Source organism: Arachis ipaensis, chromosome B2 (assembly GCF_059453495.1).
Source record: "Arachis ipaensis isolate K30076 ecotype BB chromosome B2, ASM5945349v1, whole genome shotgun sequence".
Taxonomy (NCBI): Eukaryota; Viridiplantae; Streptophyta; class Magnoliopsida; order Fabales; family Fabaceae; genus Arachis; species Arachis ipaensis.
The window spans coordinates 83612238-83640047 of record NC_142437.1 but is presented as its reverse complement, the minus strand read 5'-3'; the positions used below and the strand labels follow the sequence as shown (position 1 = coordinate 83640047).

Here is a 27810-nt window from a genome sequence, read left to right as displayed (position 1 = left end):
TCAAGGGGTAGCAAGTTCGTAATAGCGGTTGGAGAACTTGTTCGGGTCCCTTGCCGGATTGTCCTTTTCCAAAACATCAATGTTAGCAATGCTCCTTGTCTTATTGGGGAGGGGCTTGGCTCTAGGTGCTTGTTGTGCTTTGCTAGTGGACCGGGGAGGTGCTTTCTTGGATGCCTTCCCTTTGTCTCTCTTGACAACCATCCTAGAAAAGAGGGAAAGGTGGCAAAATTAAACTTAAAGAAGCACCAAGAAATAATAATCATGTAAGTCATAAGGCATAAGAGGATAAGTGACTTAGATACATGATAGCTGCAACATGTAACTAAGGCAACAATGAAAATTATGGCTAATCACTAGCATGTGATGTAAGTATATGCATGCAAACAAGAAGCATGAGAAGCATGTACTCTTAACATCAATAACAAGAGGTGAGTGTCAAGGGATGAGCATGTAGAAATGAAACAAGAAGTAAGCTCAATGCACATATGAATAAGCAAGTGAGTGAGAGAGAACACTAAAATAAAAGATACTAAGTCAAGGTAACTCCAAAAATCATGTGGGTCTTTGATGAGCGGATAATTTATACGCTTTTTGGCATTGTTTTTAGTATGTTTTTAGTATATTTTAGTTAGTTTTTATTATGTTTTTATTAGTTTTTAAATAAAAAATCACTCTTCTAGACTTTACTATGAGTTTGTGTGTTTTTCTGTGATTTCAGGTATTTTCTGGCTGAAATTGAGGGACCTGAGCAAAAATCTGATTCAGAGGCTGAAAAAGGACTGCAGATGCTGTTGGATTCTGACCTCCCTGCACTCGAAGTGGATTTTTTGGAGCTACAGAAGCCCAATTGGCGTGCTCTCAATTGCGTTAGAAAGTAGACATCCTGGGCTTTCCAGCAATATATAATAGTGCATACTTTGAGTGACAATTGAAGCCAACAGAATGTAAATTTGCAGGAATTATAAAGTGCAGAAAGTAAAATTGCAAGTAACTTAAAGAACAAGAAAGTAAAATAGCTGAAACTTAAATTGCAAGAAAAGTAAATTGCATGAAAAGTAAAGGGGCTGGGGTACTGGAGATTAAATAGAGCAATATATCAGAATTCAAAACTCTTGCAGCAAGCTTAAATTGCAGGAAAGTAAATTGGGAGCAATGTAAACAGAGAAGCAAAATTGCAGGGAATTAGAACTTAGAGCAATTGCAGAGGAATTTAAAATTGTGCAGGAAATGTAAATGAGATTTGCAGCAGGCTTAATGTAAATTGAATTGAGGAACCGAACAGAAAATGAAATGCAGCTCAATTGCAAAATCTAAATGAGAGGTTGAAGATCTCAGGAAATCAATGAGACTAGAAAACAAGTCTAGATCTCAATTCCTTCCTTGATCCGCTAGCAAACAAGATGCAGGAAAATTAAAGATGAAAGCGATGAAACGAACTTTGATTCAAATCACAATTCACTTGAAAGTTTGCAGAAGAAGAAAACAGAGAGAATTCTCAAGGGGAGATTGAAACAGAATTTCTTCAATTCTCAACCCAAGATTCAAAACAAAAAGAAAAACTAAAGAGAGAGAGCTCTGTATTCCTAATGCTCCCTAGTGGAGCTCGCCCCCCAATAAAATGAAACAGATGCCTATTTATAGGCATTTTTACAAAATAAAAATGAAATTCAAAACAAATTACAATTAAAATGAAATTTCTATTCTAACTATCTCTTGTGCCTTTGAGTGGTGTCAATTGGGCCCTTGCTCTTGATGAAATTGGGTTGAAGATAGCCTCTGTTGATTGCTCTTGGAGTTGGAGAGAAACCCATTTGTGAACTGGGCCATGAACCAGAAAAGCTTGAGTAAAAGTTTGAGGTCAAAATTTTACTCAAACTTTTCATATCAGCTAACATTCCTTGCTGCCATCCACGTTTGAGCCAAAGTTTGAGGTCAAACTTTGAGCCAAACGTGGATCCCTTTTGTATGCTTCTTGGGGGCTACTTTGTCCACTTGTCACGTTGCAACTTTTATGCCCAATATGGACTATTATATATGGTTGGAAAGCTCTGAATGTCATCTTTCTAACCCACTTGGAATCACCTCAATTGGACATCTACAACTCAAGTTATGCTCCTTTGAAGAGGACAAGGTCGCTGGCTTTGGTGTGCAGCGTTTGAGGCGACGTTTGCCTCAAACGTGGTCGAAAACGCCAGATTTTGGAGACTCAAACATATTGTCCACCCCATACTATTATACATTGTTGGAAATCTCTGAATGTCTACTTTCCAATGCCGTTGGAAGCACATCATTTGGAGTTCCACAGCTCCAGTTATACTCCGTCGAAGGTGCAGAGGTCAGTTGGCCTCACTGCAAGTTGCCACCATGTTCATTTATGCACATTTCGGAGCAGTTTTCTCCCTCAATTTTAGTGTCCACCATGCAGTACCATATATGCTTGGAAAGCTCTCGATTCCTACTTTCCATTGCTTTTTGAATCACCTCATTTGGAGCTCTGTAGCTCATGTTATTCTTGTTGGAAGTATACCCCTTCAGGCTGTTGTGGTGTGTGGCGCCAACGTTTGAGCAAAAGTTTGACCTCAAACGTTGGTGCAAGCTTTTTCCTCCAGGGTATTGATTTTGTGATGCCAACGTTTGCCAAAAAGTTTGAGGCAAACGTTGGCTCAAGCTTTTATCCCAAAAGTTTGAGCTAAAGTTTGAGGCAAACTTTTGCTTAAGCTTTTTTTTCTTTTGAGTGTTTTCAATTCTTCCAAAAGTTTGAGCTAAAGTTTGAGGCAAACTTTGGCTCAAACTTTTTGTTCTCTCTTGCTCCTAGCCATTCCTTCTTCCTTCAACCTTCTTCAAAATTCTTTTCACCTATCATCAATCAATCAAAATAATCAAAGCTATGCCCCAAATCATAAGATTGTGTTTCTTTCATAATATATGACAATTATAGCACAAAATCTCATGAAAGTGCATTAATTCATCCATGGTTGATTGAATCAAAGGAAACTTGGAAATCTACCCAACTGGCTTGCTTATGGCTTAAGAAAGTACATAAAACCTATTGAAAACAAATGAAAAAGCATAGAAAAACATGACATGTTGGCATGTCATCACAACACCAAAAAGAAATAGAGATTGACAATCCAAGGTAAGAAGAATAGCAACTCAATGTTCATGGTAAGCTAGTTTTCTAAGCATGCTACAATCACAAAAGAAATGTAAATGATTGATGCTTCCATCTAGCTCAATTTATGAAATCTTTTTCTTATATTTCTTCCTTGAAACAAGCTTTTGATTTTCTTATTAGCTTCTCCTTTTGGGTGCTTTGCCGCATGAGTTGATAACAAAGCTACGACTTCTAAATGCTTTGTTTTCAGGTATTACCACTTGATACATAAGCACCACAAGCATTTGATTAGAGGACTTCATTAAGCTCATTTTTCTTTTCTTTTCTTGACTCTCTAATCATTGATGCTCAGAGCCTTGAGCTTTGAGGGAGTGCTTTTGAACTTTGAGCTTAACCTTGACTTCTAAGTGTTTTGTTTTCAAGCATTTGGCTTGATACATAAACACCACAAGTACTTAACAAATAAATTGCCATTGGTACTCAGAGCCTTCAGCTTTCTCATTCTTTCCCTTTTTCTTTTCTTGCTTTAATTGTATTTGCCTCTTCAAGGTTTTCATGATTTTCAAAAGATTTCACAAAATGTCCTAGATGAAAACTTCAATTAAATAAAATCCAATGCAATTAAGCAACAATCAAACATACTAGCTTTCCAATACTTTTATGCACATGCTAAAATCTTCTTTAATGCCTTGTTTGTTTATGATCATGATACTTTATTGCTTTTGAATTCACAAAACTCAAGTTGGTAATCATAATGACACAGCACCATGTTGCAATTTAGAAATCAAACTATGCCTTTTCATACACACATGCATACAGAGAAGGTAAAGACAATCATGCAGTTTATAGTGCTTGAAACAAATGAGAGGAAAAGGAACTTTACAACCTTGTAGTTCATCTTCTCTATTGTTGTCATTTTCCTCCCATTCTCCTCCTTCCCATACCAACTCAGAATGCTTGCTCATCTTCAAGCAACTATTAGAACCGTGGCTATGGTCTTAAGATGGATTATGAATGTCTTACACAATGAAATGTTAGTAACACGTGTTTTAAACAAGCAAAATTAAAGATATCAAGGCATAAGAGATAGAGACATTTTGATTGCATAGATAAGAAGGTGTGCACAATACGTTGCATAAAAGATAAGTGGCACACCAAACTTAGTGTGACACTTTCACTTGGAATTGATGCAAGTATCTTGTAAGGATTAGAACCAAATTTTGTTGCATAGCAACACCAAACTTAGAATGCAACCATATGCTAATTTATTGAATTTAAATAAAGCAAAGAAAAAGAAAACAAAGCAGAGAAAAAATGTTACCTATGGTTGGGTTACCTCCCAACAAGTGCTCTTTTAGTGTCATTAGCTTGACATGTTGTTCTTCACTTTCTTCCTCTTCTTCCAGTTTGTTAAGAGGAATGACCTCAAGAGGGGAGAAGTTTCAGCTAGTGTCCCTTGTCTTGTCCTTTCCTCAGCAAGCTTCCTTTTGCAAATGGCTTGATTGATCTTGCTTGCTGGATTAGGGACAGAATTGGTGTTCTTGCTAGTTGCCTTCACTTCTTTGGATTCAAGACTTGGTTGCTGTGTGATTATTGGAGTTTTGTATTCATCTAGAGCCTTTTGAACTGGTGGTTCCATGAACTCCTCCTTCATGTACTTCTCTGCCTCACTTGAGTTTGGAATGATTTCCTCACTTTCTTGCTCCTCCACTTCCTCTTTTACACTCAACATTTGTTTTAATAGCTCTTTCATGGAGGAGGTTTGTTGATCTTCCCAATATTTCTTCATCTCCTCTTCATATCTTTTAATCTCAGATTCAATTGTTGAGACTTTTTGGTCCAGGGGAGTTTGAGGAGGTTGTGAGTGTTCAGGTCCTCTTGTCATCTCAAGTGCAGTTTCAGGTTCTAATACTTTCACCACCTCTTCCTTTCTTGCAATTTCACTTGACACAGGGACCTTGTGTTCTTGTTTTTGCATTTCCTCCTTCCTTGCATTCAACAATTTGCCTAACTGTACTTCCATGTTTTTGAGGGAGTTCTCTTGTTCTTTCTGGTATTTCTCTTTCTCCTCCGCAATTCTTTTGAGCATGGACTCAAGATTTGAGAGTCTTTGGTTCATGGAAGTTTGTGTGGGTGGTGAGTTTTGGCAAGGATTTTGTGTGGAGACAAAGTCCAGTGATGAAGAATTTTCAGATGAAAAACTAGAAGGTGAGGTTGGAAAATTTTGTATAAGTGAATTGATAGTACGTTCGAGTGAAGATGGCTCTTGATAAGTGGAATATGGGCTCTCAAATGTTTTCTGGTTTTGCTCTCCCCAACCATCATTAGAATAGCAACTTGCATCATTTTGTGGTGGAGGAAGATATTCCATATGATTTTCTTGCTCATCTTGTGTCTCTGAAGCAAATCTCCATGAATTGGAGTGCTCAGAATGTGTATTCTCTTGGTGATATTCCCAGCCACCATTAGAGATTGGTGATGGTGGGTAATATCCCATAAAATTTGTTTGATCATAAGATGAGTTGAACTCCATTTGAATTTTGTAAAACACAACACCAAATAAAATTGAAATTCATATTTCAGATGATATTTGCTTAGTGAGGCAAAAACACAAACACCTTGGTTTCAAGAACAAAAACAAAGAAAATGCTTAATCTAGACTTCTCACCCACTTAATCATTGTTGATCTAAATCAATCCCCGGCAACGGCGCCAAAAACTTGATGGGAAAATTTGTGGAAAAATGAATTTCCAAAACACCCAAATCTAACCGGCAAGTGCACCGGGTCGCATCAAGTAGTAAAACTCACTTAGAGTGAGGTCGATCCCACAGGGATTGATGGATCAAGCAACTTTAGTGGGTGATTAGTTTAGTCAAGCTAACATTGAGTGATTTGAGTGACAATTGAAGCCAACAGAATGTAAATTTGCAGGAATTATAAAGTGCAGAAAGTAAAATTGCAAGTAACTTAAAGAACAAGAAAGTAAAATAGCTGAAACTTAAATTGCAAGAAAAGTAAATTGCATGAAAAGTAAAGGGGCTGGGGTGCTGGAAATTAAATAGAGCAATATATCAGAATTCAAAACTCTTGCAGCAAGCTTAAATTGCAGGAAAGTAAATTGGGAGCAATGTAAACAGAGAAGAAAAATTGCAGTGAATTAGAACTTAGAGCAATTGCAGAGGAATTTAAAATTGTGCAGGAAATGTAAATGAGATTTGCAGCAGGCTTAATGTAATTTGAATTGAGGAACCGAACAGAAAATGAAATGCAGCTCAATTGTAAAATCTAAATGAGAGGTTGAAGATCTCAGGAAATCAATGAGACTAGAAAACAAGTCTAGATCTCAATTCCTTCCTTGATCCGCTAGCAAACAAGATGCAGGAAAATTAAAGATGAAAGCGATGAAACGAACTTTGATTCAAATCACAATTCACTTGAAAGTTTGCAGAAGAAGAAAACAGAGAGAATTCTCAAGGGGAGATTGAAACAGAATTTCTTCAATTCTCAACCCAAGATTCAAAACAAAAAGAAAAACTAAAGAGAGAGAGCTCTGTATTCCTAATGCTCCCTAGTGGAGCTCGCCCCCCAATAAAATGAAACAGATGCCTATTTATAGGCATTTTTACAAAATAAAAATGAAATTCAAAACAAATTACAATTAAAATGAAATTTCTATTCTAACTATCTCTTGTGCCTTTGAGTGGTGTCAATTGGGCCCTTGCTCTTGATGAAATTGGGTTGAAGATAGCCTCTGTTGATTGCTCTTGGAGTTGGAGAGAAACCCATTTGTGAACTGGGCCATGAACCAGAAAAGCTTGAGTAAAAGTTTGAGGTCAAAATTTTACTCAAACTTTTCATATCAGCTAACATTCCTTGCTGCCATCCACGTTTGAGCCAAAGTTTGAGGTCAAACTTTGAGCCAAACGTGGATCCCTTTTGTATGCTTCTTGGGGGCTACTTTGTCCACTTGTCACGTTGCAACTTTTATGCCCAATATGGACTATTATATATGGTTGGAAAGCTCTGAATGTCATCTTTCTAACCCACTTGAAATCACCTCAATTGGACATCTACAACTCAAGTTATGCTCCTTTGAAGAGGACAAGGTCGCTGGCTTTGGTGTGCAGCGTTTGAGGCGACGTTTGCCTCAAACGTGGTCGAAAACGCCAGATTTTGGAGACTCAAACATATTGTCCACCCCATACTATTATACATTGTTGGAAATCTCTGAATGTCTACTTTCCAATGCCGTTGGAAGCACATCATTTGGAGTTCCACAGCTCCAGTTATACTCCGTCGAAGGTGCAGAGGTCAGTTGGCCTCACTGCAAGTTGCCACCATGTTCATTTATGCACATTTCGGAGCAGTTTTCTCCCTCAATTTTAGTGTCCACCATGCAGTACCATATATGCTTGGAAAGCTCTCGATTCCTACTTTCCATTGCTTTTTGAATCACCTCATTTGGAGCTCTGTAGCTCATGTTATTCTTGTTGGAAGTATACCCCTTCAGGCTGTTGTGGTGTGTGGCGCCAACGTTTGAGCAAAAGTTTGACCTCAAACGTTGGTGCAAGCTTTTTCCTCCAGGGTATTGATTTTGTGATGCCAACGTTTGCCAAAAAGTTTGAGGCAAACGTTGGCTCAAGCTTTTATCCCAAAAGTTTGAGCTAAAGTTTGAGGCAAACTTTTGCTTAAGCTTTTTTTTCTTTTGAGTGTTTTCAATTCTTCCAAAAGTTTGAGCTAAAGTTTGAGGCAAACTTTGGCTCAAACTTTTTGTTCTCTCTTGCTCCTAGCCATTCCTTCTTCCTTCAACCTTCTTCAAAATTCTTTTCACCTATCATCAATCAATCAAAATAATCAAAGCTATGCCCCAAATCATAAGATTGTGTTTCTTTCATAATATATGACAATTATAGCACAAAATCTCATGAAAGTGCATTAATTCATCCATGGTTGATTGAATCAAAGGAAACTTGGAAATCTACCCAACTGGCTTGCTTATGGCTTAAGAAAGTACATAAAACCTATTGAAAACAAATGAAAAAGCATAGAAAAACATGACATGTTGGCATGTCATCACAACACCAAAAAGAAATAGAGATTGACAATCCAAGGTAAGAAGAATAGCAACTCAATGTTCATGGTAAGCTAGTTTTCTAAGCATGCTACAATCACAAAAGAAATGTAAATGATTGATGCTTCCATCTAGCTCAATTTATGAAATCTTTTTCTTATATTTCTTCCTTGAAACAAGCTTTTGATTTTCTTATTAGCTTCTCCTTTTGGGTGCTTTGCCGCATGAGTTGATAACAAAGCTACGACTTCTAAATGCTTTGTTTTCAGGTATTACCACTTGATACATAAGCACCACAAGCATTTGATTAGAGGACTTCATTAAGCTCATTTTTCTTTTCTTTTCTTGACTCTCTAATCATTGATGCTCAGAGCCTTGAGCTTTGAGGGAGTGCTTTTGAACTTTGAGCTTAACCTTGACTTCTAAGTGTTTTGTTTTCAAGCATTTGGCTTGATACATAAACACCACAAGTACTTAACAAATAAATTGCCATTGGTACTCAGAGCCTTCAGCTTTCTCATTCTTTCCCTTTTTCTTTTCTTGCTTTAATTGTATTTGCCTCTTCAAGGTTTTCATGATTTTCAAAAGATTTCACAAAATGTCCTAGATGAAAACTTCAATTAAATAAAATCCAATGCAATTAAGCAACAATCAAACATACTAGCTTTCCAATACTTTTATGCACATGCTAAAATCTTCTTTAATGCCTTGTTTGTTTATGATCATGATACTTTATTGCTTTTGAATTCACAAAACTCAAGTTGGTAATCATAATGACACAGCACCATGTTGCAATTTAGAAATCAAACTATGCCTTTTCATACACACATGCATACAGAGAAGGTAAAGACAATCATGCAGTTTATAGTGCTTGAAACAAATGAGAGGAAAAGGAACTTTACAACCTTGTAGTTCATCTTCTCTATTGTTGTCATTTTCCTCCCATTCTCCTCCTTCCCATACCAACTCAGAATGCTTGCTCATCTTCAAGCAACTATTAGAACCGTGGCTATGGTCTTAAGATGGATTATGAATGTCTTACACAATGAAATGTTAGTAACACGTGTTTTAAACAAGCAAAATTAAAGATATCAAGGCATAAGAGATAGAGACATTTTGATTGCATAGATAAGAAGGTGTGCACAATACGTTGCATAAAAGATAAGTGGCACACCAAACTTAGTGTGACACTTTCACTTGGAATTGATGCAAGTATCTTGTAAGGATTAGAACCAAATTTTGTTGCATAGCAACACCAAACTTAGAATGCAACCATATGCTAATTTATTGAATTTAAATAAAGCAAAGAAAAAGAAAACAAAGCAGAGAAAAAATGTTACCTATGGTTGGGTTACCTCCCAACAAGTGCTCTTTTAGTGTCATTAGCTTGACATGTTGTTCTTCACTTTCTTCCTCTTCTTCCAGTTTGTTAAGAGGAATGACCTCAAGAGGGGAGAAGTTTCAGCTAGTGTCCCTTGTCTTGTCCTTTCCTCAGCAAGCTTCCTTTTGCAAATGGCTTGATTGATCTTGCTTGCTGGATTAGGGACAGAATTGGTGTTCTTGCTAGTTGCCTTCACTTCTTTGGATTCAAGACTTGGTTGCTGTGTGATTATTGGAGTTTTGTATTCATCTAGAGCCTTTTGAACTGGTGGTTCCATGAACTCCTCCTTCATGTACTTCTCTGCCTCACTTGAGTTTGGAATGATTTCCTCACTTTCTTGCTCCTCCACTTCCTCTTTTACACTCAACATTTGTTTTAATAGCTCTTTCATGGAGGAGGTTTGTTGATCTTCCCAATATTTCTTCATCTCCTCTTCATATCTTTTAATCTCAGATTCAATTGTTGAGACTTTTTGGTCCAGGGGAGTTTGAGGAGGTTGTGAGTGTTCAGGTCCTCTTGTCATCTCAAGTGCAGTTTCAGGTTCTAATACTTTCACCACCTCTTCCTTTCTTGCAATTTCACTTGACACAGGGACCTTGTGTTCTTGTTTTTGCATTTCCTCCTTCCTTGCATTCAACAATTTGCCTAACTGTACTTCCATGTTTTTGAGGGAGTTCTCTTGTTCTTTCTGGTATTTCTCTTTCTCCTCCGCAATTCTTTTGAGCATGGACTCAAGATTTGAGAGTCTTTGGTTCATGGAAGTTTGTGTGGGTGGTGAGTTTTGGCAAGGATTTTGTGTGGAGACAAAGTCCAGTGATGAAGAATTTTCAGATGAAAAACTAGAAGGTGAGGTTGGAAAATTTTGTATAAGTGAATTGATAGTACGTTCGAGTGAAGATGGCTCTTGATAAGTGGAATATGGGCTCTCAAATGTTTTCTGGTTTTGCTCTCCCCAACCATCATTAGAATAGCAACTTGCATCATTTTGTGGTGGAGGAAGATATTCCATATGATTTTCTTGCTCATCTTGTGTCTCTGAAGCAAATCTCCATGAATTGGAGTGCTCAGAATGTGTATTCTCTTGGTGATATTCCCAGCCACCATTAGAGATTGGTGATGGTGGGTAATATCCCATAAAATTTGTTTGATCATAAGATGAGTTGAACTCCATTTGAATTTTGTAAAACACAACACCAAATAAAATTGAAATTCATATTTCAGATGATATTTGCTTAGTGAGGCAAAAACACAAACACCTTGGTTTCAAGAACAAAAACAAAGAAAATGCTTAATCTAGACTTCTCACCCACTTAATCATTGTTGATCTAAATCAATCCCCGGCAACGGCGCCAAAAACTTGATGGGAAAATTTGTGGAAAAATGAATTTCCAAAACACCCAAATCTAACCGGCAAGTGCACCGGGTCGCATCAAGTAGTAAAACTCACTTAGAGTGAGGTCGATCCCACAGGGATTGATGGATCAAGCAACTTTAGTGGGTGATTAGTTTAGTCAAGCTAACATTGAGTGATTTGAGTGACAATTGAAGCCAACAGAATGTAAATTTGCAGGAATTATAAAGTGCAGAAAGTAAAATTGCAAGTAACTTAAAGAACAAGAAAGTAAAATAGCTGAAACTTAAATTGCAAGAAAAGTAAATTGCATGAAAAGTAAAGGGGCTGGGGTGCTGGAAATTAAATAGAGCAATATATCAGAATTCAAAACTCTTGCAGCAAGCTTAAATTGCAGGAAAGTAAATTGGGAGCAATGTAAACAGAGAAGAAAAATTGCAGTGAATTAGAACTTAGAGCAATTGCAGAGGAATTTAAAATTGTGCAGGAAATGTAAATGAGATTTGCAGCAGGCTTAATGTAATTTGAATTGAGGAACCGAACAGAAAATGAAATGCAGCTCAATTGTAAAATCTAAATGAGAGGTTGAAGATCTCAGGAAATCAATGAGACTAGAAAACAAGTCTAGATCTCAATTCCTTCCTTGATCCGCTAGCAAACAAGATGCAGGAAAATTAAAGATGAAAGCGATGAAACGAACTTTGATTCAAATCACAATTCACTTGAAAGTTTGCAGAAGAAGAAAACAGAGAGAATTCTCAAGGTGAGATTGAAACAGAATTTCTTCAATTCTCAACCCAAGATTCAAAACAAAAAGAAAAAGTAAAGAGAGAGAGTTATGTATTCCTAATGCTCCCTAGTGGAGCTCGCCCCCCAATAAAATGAAACAGATGCCTATTTATAGGCATTTTTACAAAATGAAAATAAAATTCAAAACAAATTACAATTAAAATAAAATTTCTATTCTAACTATCTCTTGTGCCTTTGAGTGGTGTCAATTGGGCCCTTGCTCTTGATGGAATTGGGTTGAAGATAGCCTCTGTTGATTGCTCTTGGAGTTGGAGAGAAACCCATTTGTGAACTGGGCCATGAACCAGAAAAGCTTGAGTAAAAGTTTGAGGTCAAACTTTTACTCAAACTTTTCATATCAGCTAACATTCCTTGCTGCCATCCACGTTTGAGCCAAAGTTTGAGGTCAAACTTTAAGCCAAACGTGGATCCCTTTTGTATGCTTCTTGGGGGCTACTTTGTCCTCTTGTCATGTTGCAAATTTTATGCCCAATATAGACTATTATATATGATTGGAAAGCTCGGAATGTCAGCTTTCTAACCCACTTAGAATCACCTCAATTGGACATCTACAACTCAAGTTATGGTTCTTTGAAGAGGACAAGGTCGCTGGCTTTGATGTGCAGCGTTTGAGGCGACGTTTGCCTCAAACGTGGTCGAAAACGCCAGATTTTGGAGACTCAAACATATTGTCCACCCCATACTATTAAACATTGTTGGAAAGCCCTGAATGTCTACTTTCCAATTCCATTGAAAGCGCATCATTTGGAGTTCCACAGCTCCAGTTATACTCCGTTGAAGGTGCAGAGGTCAGTTGGCCTCACTGCAAGTTGCCACCATGTTCGTTTATGCACATTTCGGGGCAGTTTTCTCCCTCAATTTTATAGTCCACCATGCAGTGCCATATATGCTTGGAAAGCTCTTGATTCCTACTTTCCATTGCTTTTTGAATCACCTCATTTGGAGCTCTGTAGCTCAAGTTATTCTTGTTGGAAGTATACCCCTTCAGGCTGTTGTGGTGTATGGCGCCAACGTTTGAGCAAAAGTTTGACCTCAAACGTTGGCGCAAGCTTTTTCCTCCAGGGTATTGATTTTGTGATGCCAACGTTTGCCAAAAAGTTTGAGGCAAACATTGGCTCAAGCTTTTATCCCAAAAGTTTGAGCTAAAGTTTGAGGCAAACTTTTGCTCAAGCTCTTTTTTTCTTTTGAGTGTTTTCAATTCTTCGAAAAGTTTGAGCTAAAGTTTGAGGCAAACTTTGGCTCAAACTTTTTGTTCTCTCTTGCTCCTATCCATTCCTTCTTCCTTCAACCTTCTTCAAAACTCTTTTCACCTATCACCAATCAATCAAAACAATCAAAGCTATGCCCCAAATCATAAGATTGTGTTTCTTTCATAATATATGACAATTATAGCACAAAATCTCATGAAAGTGCATTAATTCATCCATGGTTGATTGAATCAAAGGAAACATGGAAATCTACCCAACTGGCTTGCTTATGGCTCAAGAAAGTACATAAAACCTATTGAAAACAAATGAAAAAGCATAGAAAAACATGACATGTTGGCATGTCATCACTACACACCATAGATTAAGGTGTGGAGCTCTGCTGTTCTTCATGAATTAATACAAGTACTATTGTTTTTCTATTCAACTCAAGTCTATTTCTTCTCCAAGATATTCAGTCGCACCCAAGAACATGATGAATGTGATGATTATGTGACACTCATCACCATTCTCACCTATGAACGCGTGCCTGACAACCACTTCCGTTCTACATGCAAACAAGCTTGAATGCGTATCTCTTGGGTTTCTAATCTGAGACTGGAACCTTCGTGGTATAGGCTAGAATTATTGGCGGCCATTCCTGAGATCCGGAACGTCTAAACCTTGTCTGTGGTATTCTGAGTAGGATCTGGGAAGGGATGACTGTGACGAGCTTCAAACTTGCGAGTGTTGGGCGTGTGACAGACGCAAAAGGATCAATGGATCCTATTCCAGCATGATCGAGAACCGACAGATGATTAGCCGTGCGGTGACAGCGTGTGTAGAACATTTTCACTGAGAGGACGGGAAGTAGCCATTGACAACGGTGATGCCCAACATAAAGCTTGCCATGGAAAGGAGTATGAATGATTGGAAGAAGGCAATAGGAAAGCAGAGGTTCAAGAGGAATAAAGCATCTTCATATGCTTAACTGAAATTTCTACCAATGAATTACATAAGTATCTCTATCTCTATCTTTATTTTATGTTTTATTCATATTTTAATTACCCATTCTCCATAACCATTTGAATCTGCCTGACTGAGATTTGCAAGATGACCATAGCTTGCTTCAAGCCGACAATCTCCATGGGATCGACCCTTACTCACGTAAGGTATTACTTGGACGACCCAGTGCACTTGCTGGTTAGTTGTGCAGAATTGTGACAAAGTGTGATTCACGTTTGAGAGCTCCAAGTCTTTGGTGCCATTGTTGATGATCACAATTTTGTGCACCAAGTTTTTGGCGCCGTTGCCGGAGATTGTTCGAGTTTGGACAACTGACGATTCATCTTGTTGCTTAGATTAGGTATTTTTCTTTTTATTTTGTTCTTCAGAATTTTTAAGAATGAATTCTAGAGTTTCAGATGATGTTTTTTATCATCACAAAAGCTGATTGATTCTCATCAATTTAGCTGTTGAATGTAATGTCTGCTAAAGCTTGGCTAGCCATGTCTAATCTTTTTAGACTGAAGCTTTAGACTAACATTGCATGATTCCTGGAATTCTCATTAAGAATTTTGAAGTCCTTATTTTCTTTTTCCACCTAATTTTCGAAAAAAAATTTATAAAATCTTAAAATCAAAAATATTTTATATTTCTTGTTTGAGTCTAGTGTCTAATCTTAAGTTTGGTGTCAATTGCATATCTTTATTCTTCTAATTTTCGAAAATTACATGCACTATGTTCTTCATTGATCTTCAAGTTGTTCTTGATGATTTTATTTGCTCTGATCTTTAAATTCTCTTGTTTTGAGTGTTTTGTTGTTTCTCATATGCATTCTCAATTTGTTAGTGTCTCTTATATGAAAATTTTTAAGTTTGGTGTCTTGCATGCATTGTTTATTTGATCTTAGTTGCATTTTTTTTATTGTTTCTCATAAAAAAAACAATTTCAAAAAAATTTATCAAAACTATGTCTTTTCAAGTCAATAATACAGAGAATTGAAGATTCAGAACATTCAGCAGAGGAATTAAACAGAAAAAGCTGGGCGTTCAAAACGCCCAGTGAAGAAGGAAAACTGGCGTTTAAACGCCAGCCAAGGTACTTGGCTGGGCGTTAAACGCCCAAAAAGGTAGGATTTTGGGCGTTAAACGCCAAAATGGATGCTATTCTGGGCGTTTAATGCCAGAAGGACACAAGAGGGAAGATTTTGTTTTTAATTCAAATCTTTTTCAAATTTTTATGATTTTTTAAAATCAAATCTTTTTCAAATCATATCTTTTCAATCATATCCTTTCAAAATCAATTTCTTTCCATTTTTTTATTTTATTAATATTTTCAAAAATCCTTGCTACAATTAGTGATTTAATTCAAAATTTTCAGGTTGTTACTTGCCTATTAAGAAAGGATTAAAAGTTTTAATTCTAGAATCATATCTTCTAATTTCTTGTTAGTCAAGTAATCAACTTTAATTTTAAAACTTTCCTTTTTTGTCATTTGATTTTCAATCATATATTCTCAATCATATCTTTTCAATCATATCTTTTTCAAAATTAAGTTTCAATCATATCTTTTTGATTTCTAATTTCAAAATCGTTTTCAAAAATCACTTAATTCCTTTCCTAATCTTAGTTTTCGAAAATCATCAATCAAATTTTCAAATTTCTTTTAATTATTTCAAAATCTTTTTTTATTTTATTTCAAAAATTCTTCCCCTCTTCTCACATCCTTCTATTTATGGACTGACATTCCTCCTCAATGTACAATTCGAACTCTATCCCTCTTGATAAGTTCGAAATCTTTCTTCTCTACCTCCTCCTTCTATTGTTCTTTTCCTCTGACACCTCAAGGAATCTCTATACTGTGACATAGAGGATTCCATACTTTCTTGTTCTTTTCTCTTTCATATAAGCAGGAGCAAAGACAAAGGCATTCTTGTTGAAGCTGATCCTGAACCTGAAAGAACCTTGAAGAGAAAGCTAAGAGAAGCTAAAGTACAAATCTCTGTAGAGGGCCTAACAGAGCTTTTCAAAGAAGAAGAAGCCATGGCAGCTGAAAACAACAATGCCAACAATGCAAGGAAGGTGCTTGGAGACTTTACTGCACCTACTCTCGACTTCTATGGGAGAAGCATCTCAATCCCTACCATTGGAGCAAACAACTTTGAGCTTAAGCCTCAATTAGTTTCTCTAATGCAACAGAATTACAAGTTTTATGGACTTCCATTGGAAGATCCTCATCAGTTCTTAGCTGAATTCTTGCAAATCTTTGACACTGTCAAGACCAATGGGGTTGACCTTAAGGTCTACAGACTTATGCTCTTCTCTTTTGCTGTAAGAGACAGAGCTAGGACATGGTTAGACTCACAACCTAAAGAAAGCCTGAACTCTTGGGAAAAGCTAGTCAATGCCTTCTTGGCAAAGTTCTTTCCACCTCAAAAATTGAGTAAGCTTAGAGTGGAAGTCCAAGCCTTCAGATAGAAGGAAGGTAAATCCCTCTATGAAGCTTGGGAAAGATACAAGCAATTAAGCAGAAGGTGCCCTTCTGACATGCTTTCAGAATGGAGCATCATAGGTATCTTCTATGATGGTCTATCTGAACTGTCCAAGATGTCATTGGACAGCTCTACTGGAGAATCTCTTCATCTGAAGAAGACGCCTGCAGAAGCTCAGGAACTCATTGAAATGGTTGCAAATAACCAATTCATGTACATTTCTGAAAGGAATCCTGTGAATAATGGGACAAATCATAAGAAAGGAGTTCTTGAGATTGATACTCTGAATGCCATACTAGCTCAGAACAAAATATTGACTCAACAAGTCAATATGATCTCTCGGAGTCTGTCTAGAATGCAAGCAGCAACAGGCAGTACCAAAGAAGCTTCATCTGAAGAAGAAGCTTATGATCCTGAGAACCCAGCAATGGAAGAGGTGAATTACATGGAAGAACCCTATGGAAACACCTATAATCCTTCATGGAGGAATCATTCAAACCTCTCATGGAAAGGTCAACAGAGGCCCCAACAAGGCTTCAACAACAATAATGGTGGAAGAAATAGGTTTAGCAATGGCAAACCTTTTCCATCATCTTCTCAGCAACAGACAGAGAATTCTAAGCAGAGCCACTCTGACTTAGCGACCATTGTCTCTGATCTAATTAAAACCAATCAAAGTTTCATGACTGAAACAAGGTCCTCCATTAGAAATTTGGAGGCACAAGTGGGTCAGCTGAGCAAGAAAGTCACTGAACTCCCTCCTAGTGCTCTTCCAAGTAATATAGAAGAGAATCCAAAAGGAGAGTGCAAGGCCATTACCATAACCCACACGGCCGAACCTGGAGAGGAGGAAGAGGTAGTGATCGCCACTGAGGAAAACCTCAATGGACGTCCACTGGCCTCCATGGAGTTCCCTAATGAGGAACCATGGGAATCTGAGGCTCACACTGAGGCCGTAGAGATTCCATTGAATCTACTTCTACCATTCATGAGCTCTGATGAGTATTCTTCCTCTGAAGAGGATAAAGATGTTACTGAAGAACAAGTTGCTAAGTACCTTGTAGCAATCATGAAGCTAAATACCAAGTTATTTGGTAATGAGACTTGGGAGGATGAACCCCCATTGCTCATCAAAGAACTGGATGACTTGACTAAGCAGAGATTACCTATGAAGAGACAAAATCCTGGAAAGTTCTCAATACCTTGTACCATAGGCACCATGACCTTTGAAAAGGCTCTGTGTGACCTAGGGTCAAGCTTGAACCTCATATCTCTCTCTGTAATGGAAAAACTGGGAATTTTTGAGGTACAAGCTGCTAGAATCTCACTAGAGATGGCAGACAATTCAAAGAAATAGGCTTATGGACTTGTAGAGGATGTCTTGGTAAAGGTTGAAGGCCACTACATCCTTGCGGATTTCATAATTCTAGAGACTGGGAAGTGTATGGATGAATCCATCATCCTTGGCAGACCCTTCCTAGCCACAGTAAAAGCCGTGATTGATGTTGACAGAGGAGAATTGATCATTCAAGTGAATGAAGACTCCCTTATGTTTAAAGCTCAAGGATATCCCTCTGTAACCATGAAGAGGAAGCATGAAGAGCTTCTCTCAATACAGAGTCAAACAGAGCCCCCACAGTCAAACTCTAAGTTTGGTGTTGGGAGGTTCCAACATTGCTCTGAACATTTGTGAGGCTCCATGAGAGGCCACTGTCAAGCTATTGACATTAAAGAAGCGCTTGTTGGGAGGCAACCCAATCTTTAATTATCTATGTTAAATTTCTCTTTTCTTTTGTTATTTTATGTTTTCTGTAGGTTGATGATCATGTGAAGTCACAAAAATAATTGAAAAAGCAAAAACAAACTGAAAACAGAATGAAAAATAGCACACCCTGGAGGAGAAGCCTACTGGCATTTAAACGCCAGTAAGGGCAGCAGAATGGGCGTTAAACGCTCAGTCTGGCACCATTCTGGCGTTTAACGCCAGAAATGGGCACCAGACTGGCATTTAACGCCAGAAAAGGGCAAGAAGCTGGCGTTAAACGCCAGAAATGGGCAGCAACCTGGCGTTTAACGCTAGGATTGGCAGAAAGGGGCATTTTGCACGCCACTTGGTACAGGGATAAGAAATCCTTGACACCTCAGGATCTGTGGACCCCACAGGATCCCCACCTACCCCACCTCTCTCTCTCTCTCTTCTTCACCCATTTACCAATCACCTCAATACCTCTTCCCCAAAAACCCCTCACCTATCAAATCGCACCATTCTCTTCACGACTCACCTCCATCCTTCATAAAACCCCACCTACCCTACCATTCAAATTCAAACCACTTTCCCTCCCAAACCCACCCATAATGGCCGAACCATACCCCCCTCTCCACTCCTATATAAACCCATCTTCACTCCTTCATTTTCACTCAACATACACACTACTTCTCCCCCTTAGCTGAAACACTAAGCCCCGTCCATCTCGTCTAATTCTTCTTCTTCTACTCTCTTCTTTCTTTTTTTGCTCGAGGACGAGCAAACCTTCTAAGTTTGGTGTGATAAAAGCTAAAGCTTTTTATTTTTTCCGTAACCATTAATGGCACCAAAGGCCGGAGAAACCTCTAGAAAGAGGAAAGGGAAGGCAAAAGCTTCCACCTCCGAGTCATGGGAGATGGAGAGATTCATCTCATGGGTGCATCAAGACCACTTCTATGAAGTCGTGGCCAAGAAGAAGGTGATCCCCGAGGTCCCTTTCAAACTCAAAAAGGGTGAATCTCCAGAGATCTGACATGAGATTCGAAGAAGAGGTTGGGAAGTTCTCACCAACCCCATTCAATAATTCGGAATCTTAATGGTTCAAGAGTTCTATGCCAATGCATGGATCACCAAGAACCATGATCAAAGTGTGAACCCAGACCCAAAGAATTGGCTTACAATGGTTCGGGAGAAATGCTTAGATTTTAGTCTGGAGAATGTAAGGTTGGCATTCAACTTGCCCATGATGCAAGGAGATGCACACCCCTACACTAGAAGGGTCAACTTTGATCAAAGGTTGGACCAAATCCTCATAGACATTTGTGAAGAGGGCGCTCAATGGAAGAGAGATTCAAGAGGGAAGCCGGTTCAACTAAGAAGGCATGACCTCAAGCCCGTGGCTAGGGGATGGTTGGAGTTCATCCAACGCTCAATCATTCCCACTAGCAACCGGTCTGAAGTTACTATAGACCGGGCGATCATGATCCATAGCATCATGATTGGAGAGGAAGTAGAAGTTCATGAGGTTATATCCCAAGAACTCTACAAGGTGGCGGACAAGTCTTCCACTTTGGCAAGGTTAGCCTTCCCTCATCTCATTTGTCACCTTTGCAATTCAGCTGGAATTGACATAGAGGAAGACATCCTCATTGATGAGGACAAGCCCATCACTAATAAAAGGGTGGAGCACCAAGAGCATTCTATCCTCCTCCATGAAATTAGAGAAGACCAAAGAGTTATGAGAGAGGAGCAACAAAGGCAAGGAAGAGACATTGAGGAGCTCAAGCACTCCATAAGATCTTCAAGAGGAAGAACAAGCCGCCATCACTAAGGTGGACCCGTTCTTTAATTTCCTTGTTCTTTATTTTCTATTTTTTCGAAAATTATGCCTTATGTCTATTTATGTTTGTGTCTTTATTACATGATCACTAGTGTCTAAGTGTCTATGCCTTAAAGCTATGAAAATGAATCCATCACCTTTCTTAAATAAAGAGTGTTTTAATTGAAAAGAAAAGAAGTGCATGAATTTCAAATTTTAAAACAGTTTAATTATTCTGATGTGGTGGCAATACTTTTGTCTTTCTGAATGAATGCTTGAACAGTGCATATTTTTGATATTGTTGATTCATGAATGTTAAAATTGTTGGCTCTTGAAAGAATGATGGAAAAGGAGAAATGTTATTTGATAATCTGAAAAATCATAAAATTGATTCTTGAAGCAAGAAAAAGCAGTGAAAAGCTTGCAAAAAAAAAAAGCGAAAAAAAAGAGAAAGAAAAAGCAAGCAGAAAAAGCCAATAGCCCTTTAAACCAAAAGGCAAGGGTGAAATAAAAAAAGGGATCCAAGGCTTTGAGCATCAGTGGATAGGAGGGCCCACAGGAATAAAATCCTGGCCTAAGCGGCTAAACCAAGCTGTCCCTAACCATGTGCTTGTGGCGTGAAGGTGTCAAGTGAAAACTTGAGACTGAGCGGTTAAAGTCGTGGTCCAAAAGCAAAGCTGAGTCACAATCTTAAAAGGTTCACCCAGTTATGTGTCTGTGGCATTTATGTATCCGGTGGTAATACTGGAAAACAAAATGCTTAGGGTCACGGCCAAGACTCATAAAGTAGCTGTGTTCAAGAATCAACATACTTAACTAGGAGAATCAATAACACTATCTGGATTCTGAGTTCCTATAGAAGCCAATCATTCTGAATTTCAAAGGATAGAGTGAGATGCCAAAACTGTTCAGAAGCAAAAAGCTAATAGCCCCGCTCATCTAATTAATACTGATCTTCATAGATGTTTTTGGAATTCATTGTATATTCTCTTCTTTTTATCCCATTTGATTTTTTTAGTTGCTTGGGGACAAGCAACAAATTAAGTTTGGTGTTGTGATGAGCGGATAATTTATACGCTTTTTGGCATTGTTTTTAGTATGTTTTTAGTATATTTTAGTTAGTTTTTATTATGTTTTTATTAGTTTTTAAATAAAAAATCACTCTTCTGGACTTTACTATGAGTTTGTGTGTTTTTCTGTGATTTTAGGTATTTTCTGGCTGAAATTGAGGGACCTGAGCAAAAATCTGATTCAGAGGCTGAAAAAGGACTGCAGATGCTGTTGGATTCTGACCTCCCTGCACTCAAAGTGGATTTTCTGGAGCTACAGAAGCCCAATTGGCGCGTTCTTAATTCCGTTGGAAAGTAGACATCTTGGGATTTCCAGAAACATATAATAGTCCATACTTTGCCCGAGATTTGATGGCCCAAACAGGCATTCCAAATCAGCTCAAGAATTCTGGCGTTTAATGCTAGAACTGGCACAAAAGCTAGAGTTAAACGCCCAAACTGGCACAAAAGCTGGCATTTAATTCCAAGAAAAGTCTCTACACATGGAAGCTTTAATGCTCAGCCCAAGCACACACCAAGTGGGCCCAGAAGAAGATTTCTGCATTAATTATTTATTTTTGTAACCCTAGGCTACTAGTTTTATATAAATAGGACCTTTTGCTATTGTATTTTTATCTTTTGATCATCTCGGAATCATGTTTTGATGATTGAACCCTCTTTGGGAGGCTGGCCATTCGGCCATGCCTAGACCTTGTTCTTATGTATTTTCAACGGTGGAGTTTCTACACACCATAGATTAAGGTGTGGAGCTCTGCTGTTCTTCATGAATTAATACAAGTACTATTGTTTTTCTATTCAACTCAAGTCTATTTCTTCTCCAAGATATTCATTCGCACCCAAGAACATGATGAATGTGATGATTATGTGACACTCATCACCATTCTCACCTATGAACGTGTGCCTGACAACCACTTCCGTTCTACATGCAAACAAGCTTGAATGCGTATCTCTTGGGTTTCTAATCTGAGATTGGAACCTTCGTGGTATAGGCTAGAATTATTGGCGGCCATTCCTGAGATCTGGAACGTCTAAATCTTGTCTGTGGTATTCTGAGTAGGATCTGGGAAGGGATGACTGTGACGAGCTTCAAACTTGCGAGTGTTGGGCGTGTGACAGACGCAAAAGGATCAATGGATCCTATTCCAACATGATCGAGAACCGACAGATGATTAGCCGTGCAGTGACAGCGTGCGTAGAACATTTTCACTGAGAGGATGGGAAGTAGCCATTGACAACGGTGATGCCCAACATAAAGCTTGCCATGGAAAGGAGTATGAATGATTGGAAGAAGGCAATAGGAAAGTAGAGGTTCAAGAGGAACAAAGCATCTTCATACGCTTATCTGAAATTCCTACCAACGAATTACATAAGTATCTCTATCTCTCTTTTTATTTTATGTTTTATTCATATTTTAATTACCGATTTTCCATAACCATTTGAATCCATCTGACTGAGATTTGCAAGATGACCATAGCTTGCTTCAAGCCGACAATCTCCGTGGGATCGACCCTTACTCATGTAAGGTATTACTTGGACGACCCAGTGCACTAGCTGGTTAGTTGTGCGAAATTATGACAAAGTGTGATTCACGTTTGAGAGCTCCAAGTCTTTGGCGCCATTGTTGATGATCACAATTTCGTGCACCTGTCTTCCATCAAACACTTGGTGTCCATCCCTTTGTATGACAAAAATGAAGTGACAATGTAACAACCCATAAAGCATCATCAATCATCATAGCATACCACATATTGCAAGAGAAACAAGTAAGACAAACCAACTCATCAATGCAAGAGCAATCCCCACTTTTAACACCCATAAGAAAATGAAAAAAAAAGAAAGAAAATCCAACAAACGAAGAAAACATGAATGGGAATCAACTAAGAGGAAGAGTAAGGGAATGTAACTAATGAATAGGAAGAAGAAAAAGAGAGAAATAAACAAGAAAAGAGATGAGTGGTACCTTGAGAAGGAGAGGAGAAATGGGGTATATAAGTGAGAGAGAAGGGAATGAGGGTAAAAGAGAGGTGTGGGACCGCCAGAGGTGGTGGTTGCCGCCGGTAGTGGCGGTTGAGAGGTGGTAGGAAGGTAGGAGAAGTGTAGAAGAGAAATGAAGGTAAGAAGAGGGGGGGGTTGAAAAGAGAAGGGCGCGCTCAAAAGCAATTGGGTCGCGAGACCGGCACACACACGCCATGCACGCGTGCGCGTGCATGGGCAGAAATCAGTAGGGGTGCGAACGCGTACAGTGCGCGTACGCGCGAAGCGGTGAAGTGCAGGTGTGCGCGCGAGCGCCAGGTGCCCTTGCGCGTGCATCTGAGTTGTGCTCTCAGCACAAATTGGGCACAACTTCGGCTCAACTCTCAGGAAAAAGTACCAGAAGATGAATTTTTACAATCAACGCGGACGCGCACGGTGCACTGGCGCGTCGATATGCATTTTGTTTGAGGTGCGCGTGCGCGCCAGGTGCGCGTATGCGCGAGTCGAGTTAGGCCATTGGCATGATATTAACCCAACTTGGGCATAACTCTCGGGAAAATGGCTCAGGATTGCATTTTGCAATATCGGCGCGGACGCGGCTAGTGCGCGTACGCGCGCTTTTGCGCAAATGGGCCATGGGCGCGTACGCGCCAGGTGTGTGCACTTGCGACTGTGGTTGTGCCTGGGGCTCAGAATTGGCCTAAAATTTGCACAACTCTCTGGAAAATGACCCAGGAGCTGCGAATGTGTATGGGTGCGTACGCGCATAGTGCGTGCACGCACGCCCCCCTCCTTTTTAGAGACATAAAGAATGCCTAATTGTCATGAATTTAGTGGTTAAACGAGCCAAAGGGGTCAAAAACACCCGAAACTCAATGTAAAACCCAAAGATGGGGTATTCTTCTACTACACAATCAATTCATCCTTTGAGAAATCAATGCAAATCTCTATGAACAAGTTATCTAAGGTATTCATAATCAAATCTAGCCAAAAAAACTATAGCAAAGCAATCTCAAAACAATGAAGAATTCAATAATTATATACAAAAGGGTGAAAAGGATAGATCTCACCATGGTGGGGTGTCTCCCACCTATAACTTTTATTTAATGTCCTTAAGTTGGACTTTCACTAGCTCATTGCTCCTCGCCAAGAGGTGAATACCTCAATCTCCTTGTTGCTCTTCATTTGCTCACCATGATACAACTTGAGACGGTGCCCATTGACCTTGAAGATATCTGGACTTGAGGGACGGCGCAAATGGTAATCCCCATAGGGTTCCGCCTTCTCTACTTGATATGGGCCCTCCCATTTTGACCTTAGTTTTCTGGGAAACAATCTCAATCTAGAATTGTAAAGGAGGACTAGATCACCAGCTCTAAATTCTTTACCTCGTTTGTTCTTATCATGCACGGCTTCCATTTTCTCCTTGTAAAGTCTAGAATTCTCATAAGCTTCAAGCCTCAAACATTCCAACTCCGCTAAGTGTAGCTTCCTCTCAACTCCGGCTCCACCCAAACTTGGATTGCACTCCTTGATGGCCCAATATGCCTTGTGCTCTATCTCCACCGGTAAATGGCAAGCTTTTCCATACACCAACCGAAAGGGACTCATGCCAATTGGCATTTTGTATGCCATTCGGTAGGCCCATAATACATCGGTGAGCTTAGCACTCCAATCTTTCCTATTGGGTTTATCAATTCTTTTCAAGATGCGTTTAATCTCCCGATTTAAAACCTCGGCTTGGCTGTTTATTTGTGGGTGGTAGGCTGTGGCTACTTTATGCATGATGCCATATTTCTTCATTAGCCCTTCCATTCTCTTATTACAAAAATGTGAACCTTGGTCGCTCACGATTGCTCATGGCGACCCAAATCTACAAATGATGTTATTTCTCACAAAGAAAAGGACCACATTAGCATCGTCCGTCCGGGTGGGTATTTTTTCCACCCATTTGGACACATAATCAACGGAAAGTAGAATGTAGAGAAAACCATTAGAATTTGGGAATGGCCCCATGAAGTCGATTCCCCACACATAAAAAATCTCATAAAATAGTATGGTTTGTTGGGGGATTTCATCCTTCTTGAAGATATTACCAAATCTAATACATTGAGAACAAGATTTACAAAAATGAGAGGAGTCTTTGAAAAGAGTTGGCCACCAAAATCCACAATCTAGGATTCTCCTTGCCGTCCTTTGAGGTCCAAAATGGTCTCCTCCTTCGGAGGAGTGGCAAGCTTCCAAGATTGAGTGGAATTCAGTTTGTGGAATGCACCTCTGAATTACTTGATCCGTCCCACATCTCCAAAGGTATGGGTCATCCCACACATAGTATTTGGATTCGCTTTTTAGCTTATCCCTTTGATGTTTGGAGAGATTAGGAGGGAAGGAGCGAGATACCAAGTAATTGGCAATTGGTGCATACCAAGGAATGGTTTCCGAGATTGCATGCAAGCCCTCAAAGGGAAAAGAATCATTAATAGGAGTGGTATCGCCTTTAGTGTGTTCAAGGCGACTTAAGTGGTCCGCCACTAGGTTTTGCGTACCACTCCTATCCTTAATTTCCAAGTCAAACTCTTGCAACAATAAAACCAATCTAATCAATCTCGGTTTGGATTCCTTCTTAGCCAACAAATACTTTAACACTGCATTATCCGAGTACACTACCACCTTTGAACCAAGTAGATATGCTCGGAACTTGTCCAAGGCAAAAACTATGGCCAAAAGTTCTTTTTCGGTAGTAGTGTAGTTGGATTGGGCTCCATCTAGTGTTTTTGATGCATAAGCTATGACATATGGAATCTTACCCTTGCGTTGTGCTAACGTGGCTCCCACGGCAAAATTAGAAGCATCACACATTATCTCGAATGACCGACTCCAATCCGACCCTTGCACGATGGGAGCTTGGCTCAATGCTACCTTGAGCTTATCAAAAGCCTCCATGCATTCCTTGCTTAGATCAAACTCAATGTCCTTTTGAAACAATCTTGATAGAGGCAATGCTACCTTACTAAAGTCCCTTATAAATCTTCGATAAAGTCCTGCATGTCCAAGGAAAGAATGGACTTCTCTCTCGGAGGAGGGGTAAGGCAAGCTAGATATAACATTAATCTTTGCTGGATCTATGGAAATACCATCCTTGGAAACAATATGTCCTAAAACAATCCCTTGCCTAACCATGAAATGGCACTTCTCAAAATTCAAGACAAGGTTAGTTTTAATACATCTTTCCAAGACTTTTTCAATGTTATCCAAGCAATGATCAAAACAATCACCATATACCGTGAAGTCATCCATGAATACCTCCATGCATTGCTCTAGAAAATCCGTAAATATGCTCATCAAGCACCTTTGAAAAGTTGCCGGTGCATTGCATAAGCCAAATGGCATACGCTTGTAGGCATAAGTTCCAAAAGGGCAAGTAAATATTATTTTTTCTTGGTCTTCTAGAGCAATGTGTATTTGGAAGTACCCCGAATAGCCATCTAGAAAGCAATAATGGGATTTACCGGATAATTGATCGAGCATTTGATCGATAAACGGAAGTGAAAAATGATCTTTTCTAGTGGCCGAGTTCAACCTTCGGTAGTCTATGCATACTCGCCAAGAGTTTTGCACCCATGTCGCTATGAGCTCCCCGCTTTCATTCTTGATTGTGGTTACCTCGGACTTCTTTGGCACAACTTGAACAAGACTCACTCATTCACTATTTGAAATGGGGTAGATGATGTCCGCCTCGAGCAGCCGGGTTACCTCCTTCTTGACAACCTTCAAAATGGTAGGATTCAATCATCTTTGAGGTTGTCTTATGGGTCTAGCCTCTTCCTCTAAAAAGATCTGGTGCTCACACACTTGGGGACTTATCCCCACTAGATCCGCCAAGCTCCACCCTATTGCCCTTTTGTTTTTCCTCAAAACACCTAGCAACTTCTCTTCATGTTGAGGATTTAGTTTCCTTGCTATAATCACCGGGAACTTGTGGGCTTCATCAAGGTATGAGTATTTTAGGTGGGGTGGCAATGGCTTCAATTCTAGCTTTTGCTCTTGGCTTGTCACTTGAACTTCTTCACTTGGGTCCTCACTATTTTCTTCAATCATATGTTTCTCATCTAGCTTTGCATAATGCACTTCGGCCACAATGTTGTCAATTAAGTCGCACCGGAATATGGAATGGTTCTCCGGTGGGTGCCTCATTGCTTCTTCTAGGCTAAAACTTACAACTCTCCCATCTATCTTAGATGAGTAGGTTTCCGAATGGGCATCCAACTTGAATCTAGAGGTCCTCAAAAATGGCCTCCCGAGTAGGATAGATGATGCCCTTTCGGATTCACTTGGTGGCATCTCAATGATATGAAAATTAATTGGAAATATCAAATCCTTGATGTTAACCAACACATCTTCCACAATACCCATCACGGTTATTATGCTCTTGTTCGCCAAGACAAACCTAGCCGCCGACCGCTTCAACGGTGGGAGCTTCAATACATGATAAACGGAAAGAGGCATAATGCTAACGCATGCACCAAGGTCACACATACAATCAATGAATTGGACTCCATCAATGACACAAGAGACTAAACAAGGGCCTGGATTACCACACTTTTCTGGAATGCCCCCCATCAAAAATTTTCAAAACCAATAACTTCATAATTTAGTCTTCTGTTCGAGTTTAGTTTCATATTTTAAGTTTGGTGTCAATTGCATGATTTTATTTTTCTTTCATTTTTTTCAAATTATATGTTCTTAGTTCTTTCCTAAACTTCAAGTTGTTCTTGTTTATTTTCCTTGTTTGATCAT

At 39.1% G+C, this 27810-nt stretch overlaps 1 protein-coding gene across 1 annotated transcript; it reads right to left on the bottom strand.

Moving 5' to 3' along the window:
* LOC148574642 (uncharacterized) lies at window positions 1–24828 on the bottom strand. Its single transcript, XM_088505926.1, has 2 exons — window positions 24329–24828; window positions 1–202 (listed from the first exon to the last, which is right to left on the bottom strand). The coding sequence occupies exons 1-2, from the start codon at window positions 24826–24828 to the stop codon at window positions 1–3; spliced, it is 702 nt and encodes a 233-aa protein (XP_088362052.1).
* Between the last annotated feature and the right edge of the window lie 2982 nt (window positions 24829–27810).

Coding starts and splice junctions, on each gene's coding strand:
- LOC148574642 (XM_088505926.1), bottom strand. CDS start 24,828: ATGGAAGGGCTAATGAAGAAATATGGCATCATGCATAAAGTAGCCACA. Junction 203..24,328: donor TTGTTTCCCAGAAAACTAAG/GTCAAAATGGGA, acceptor CCTCTTTTCTAG/GATGGTTGTCAAGAGAGACA.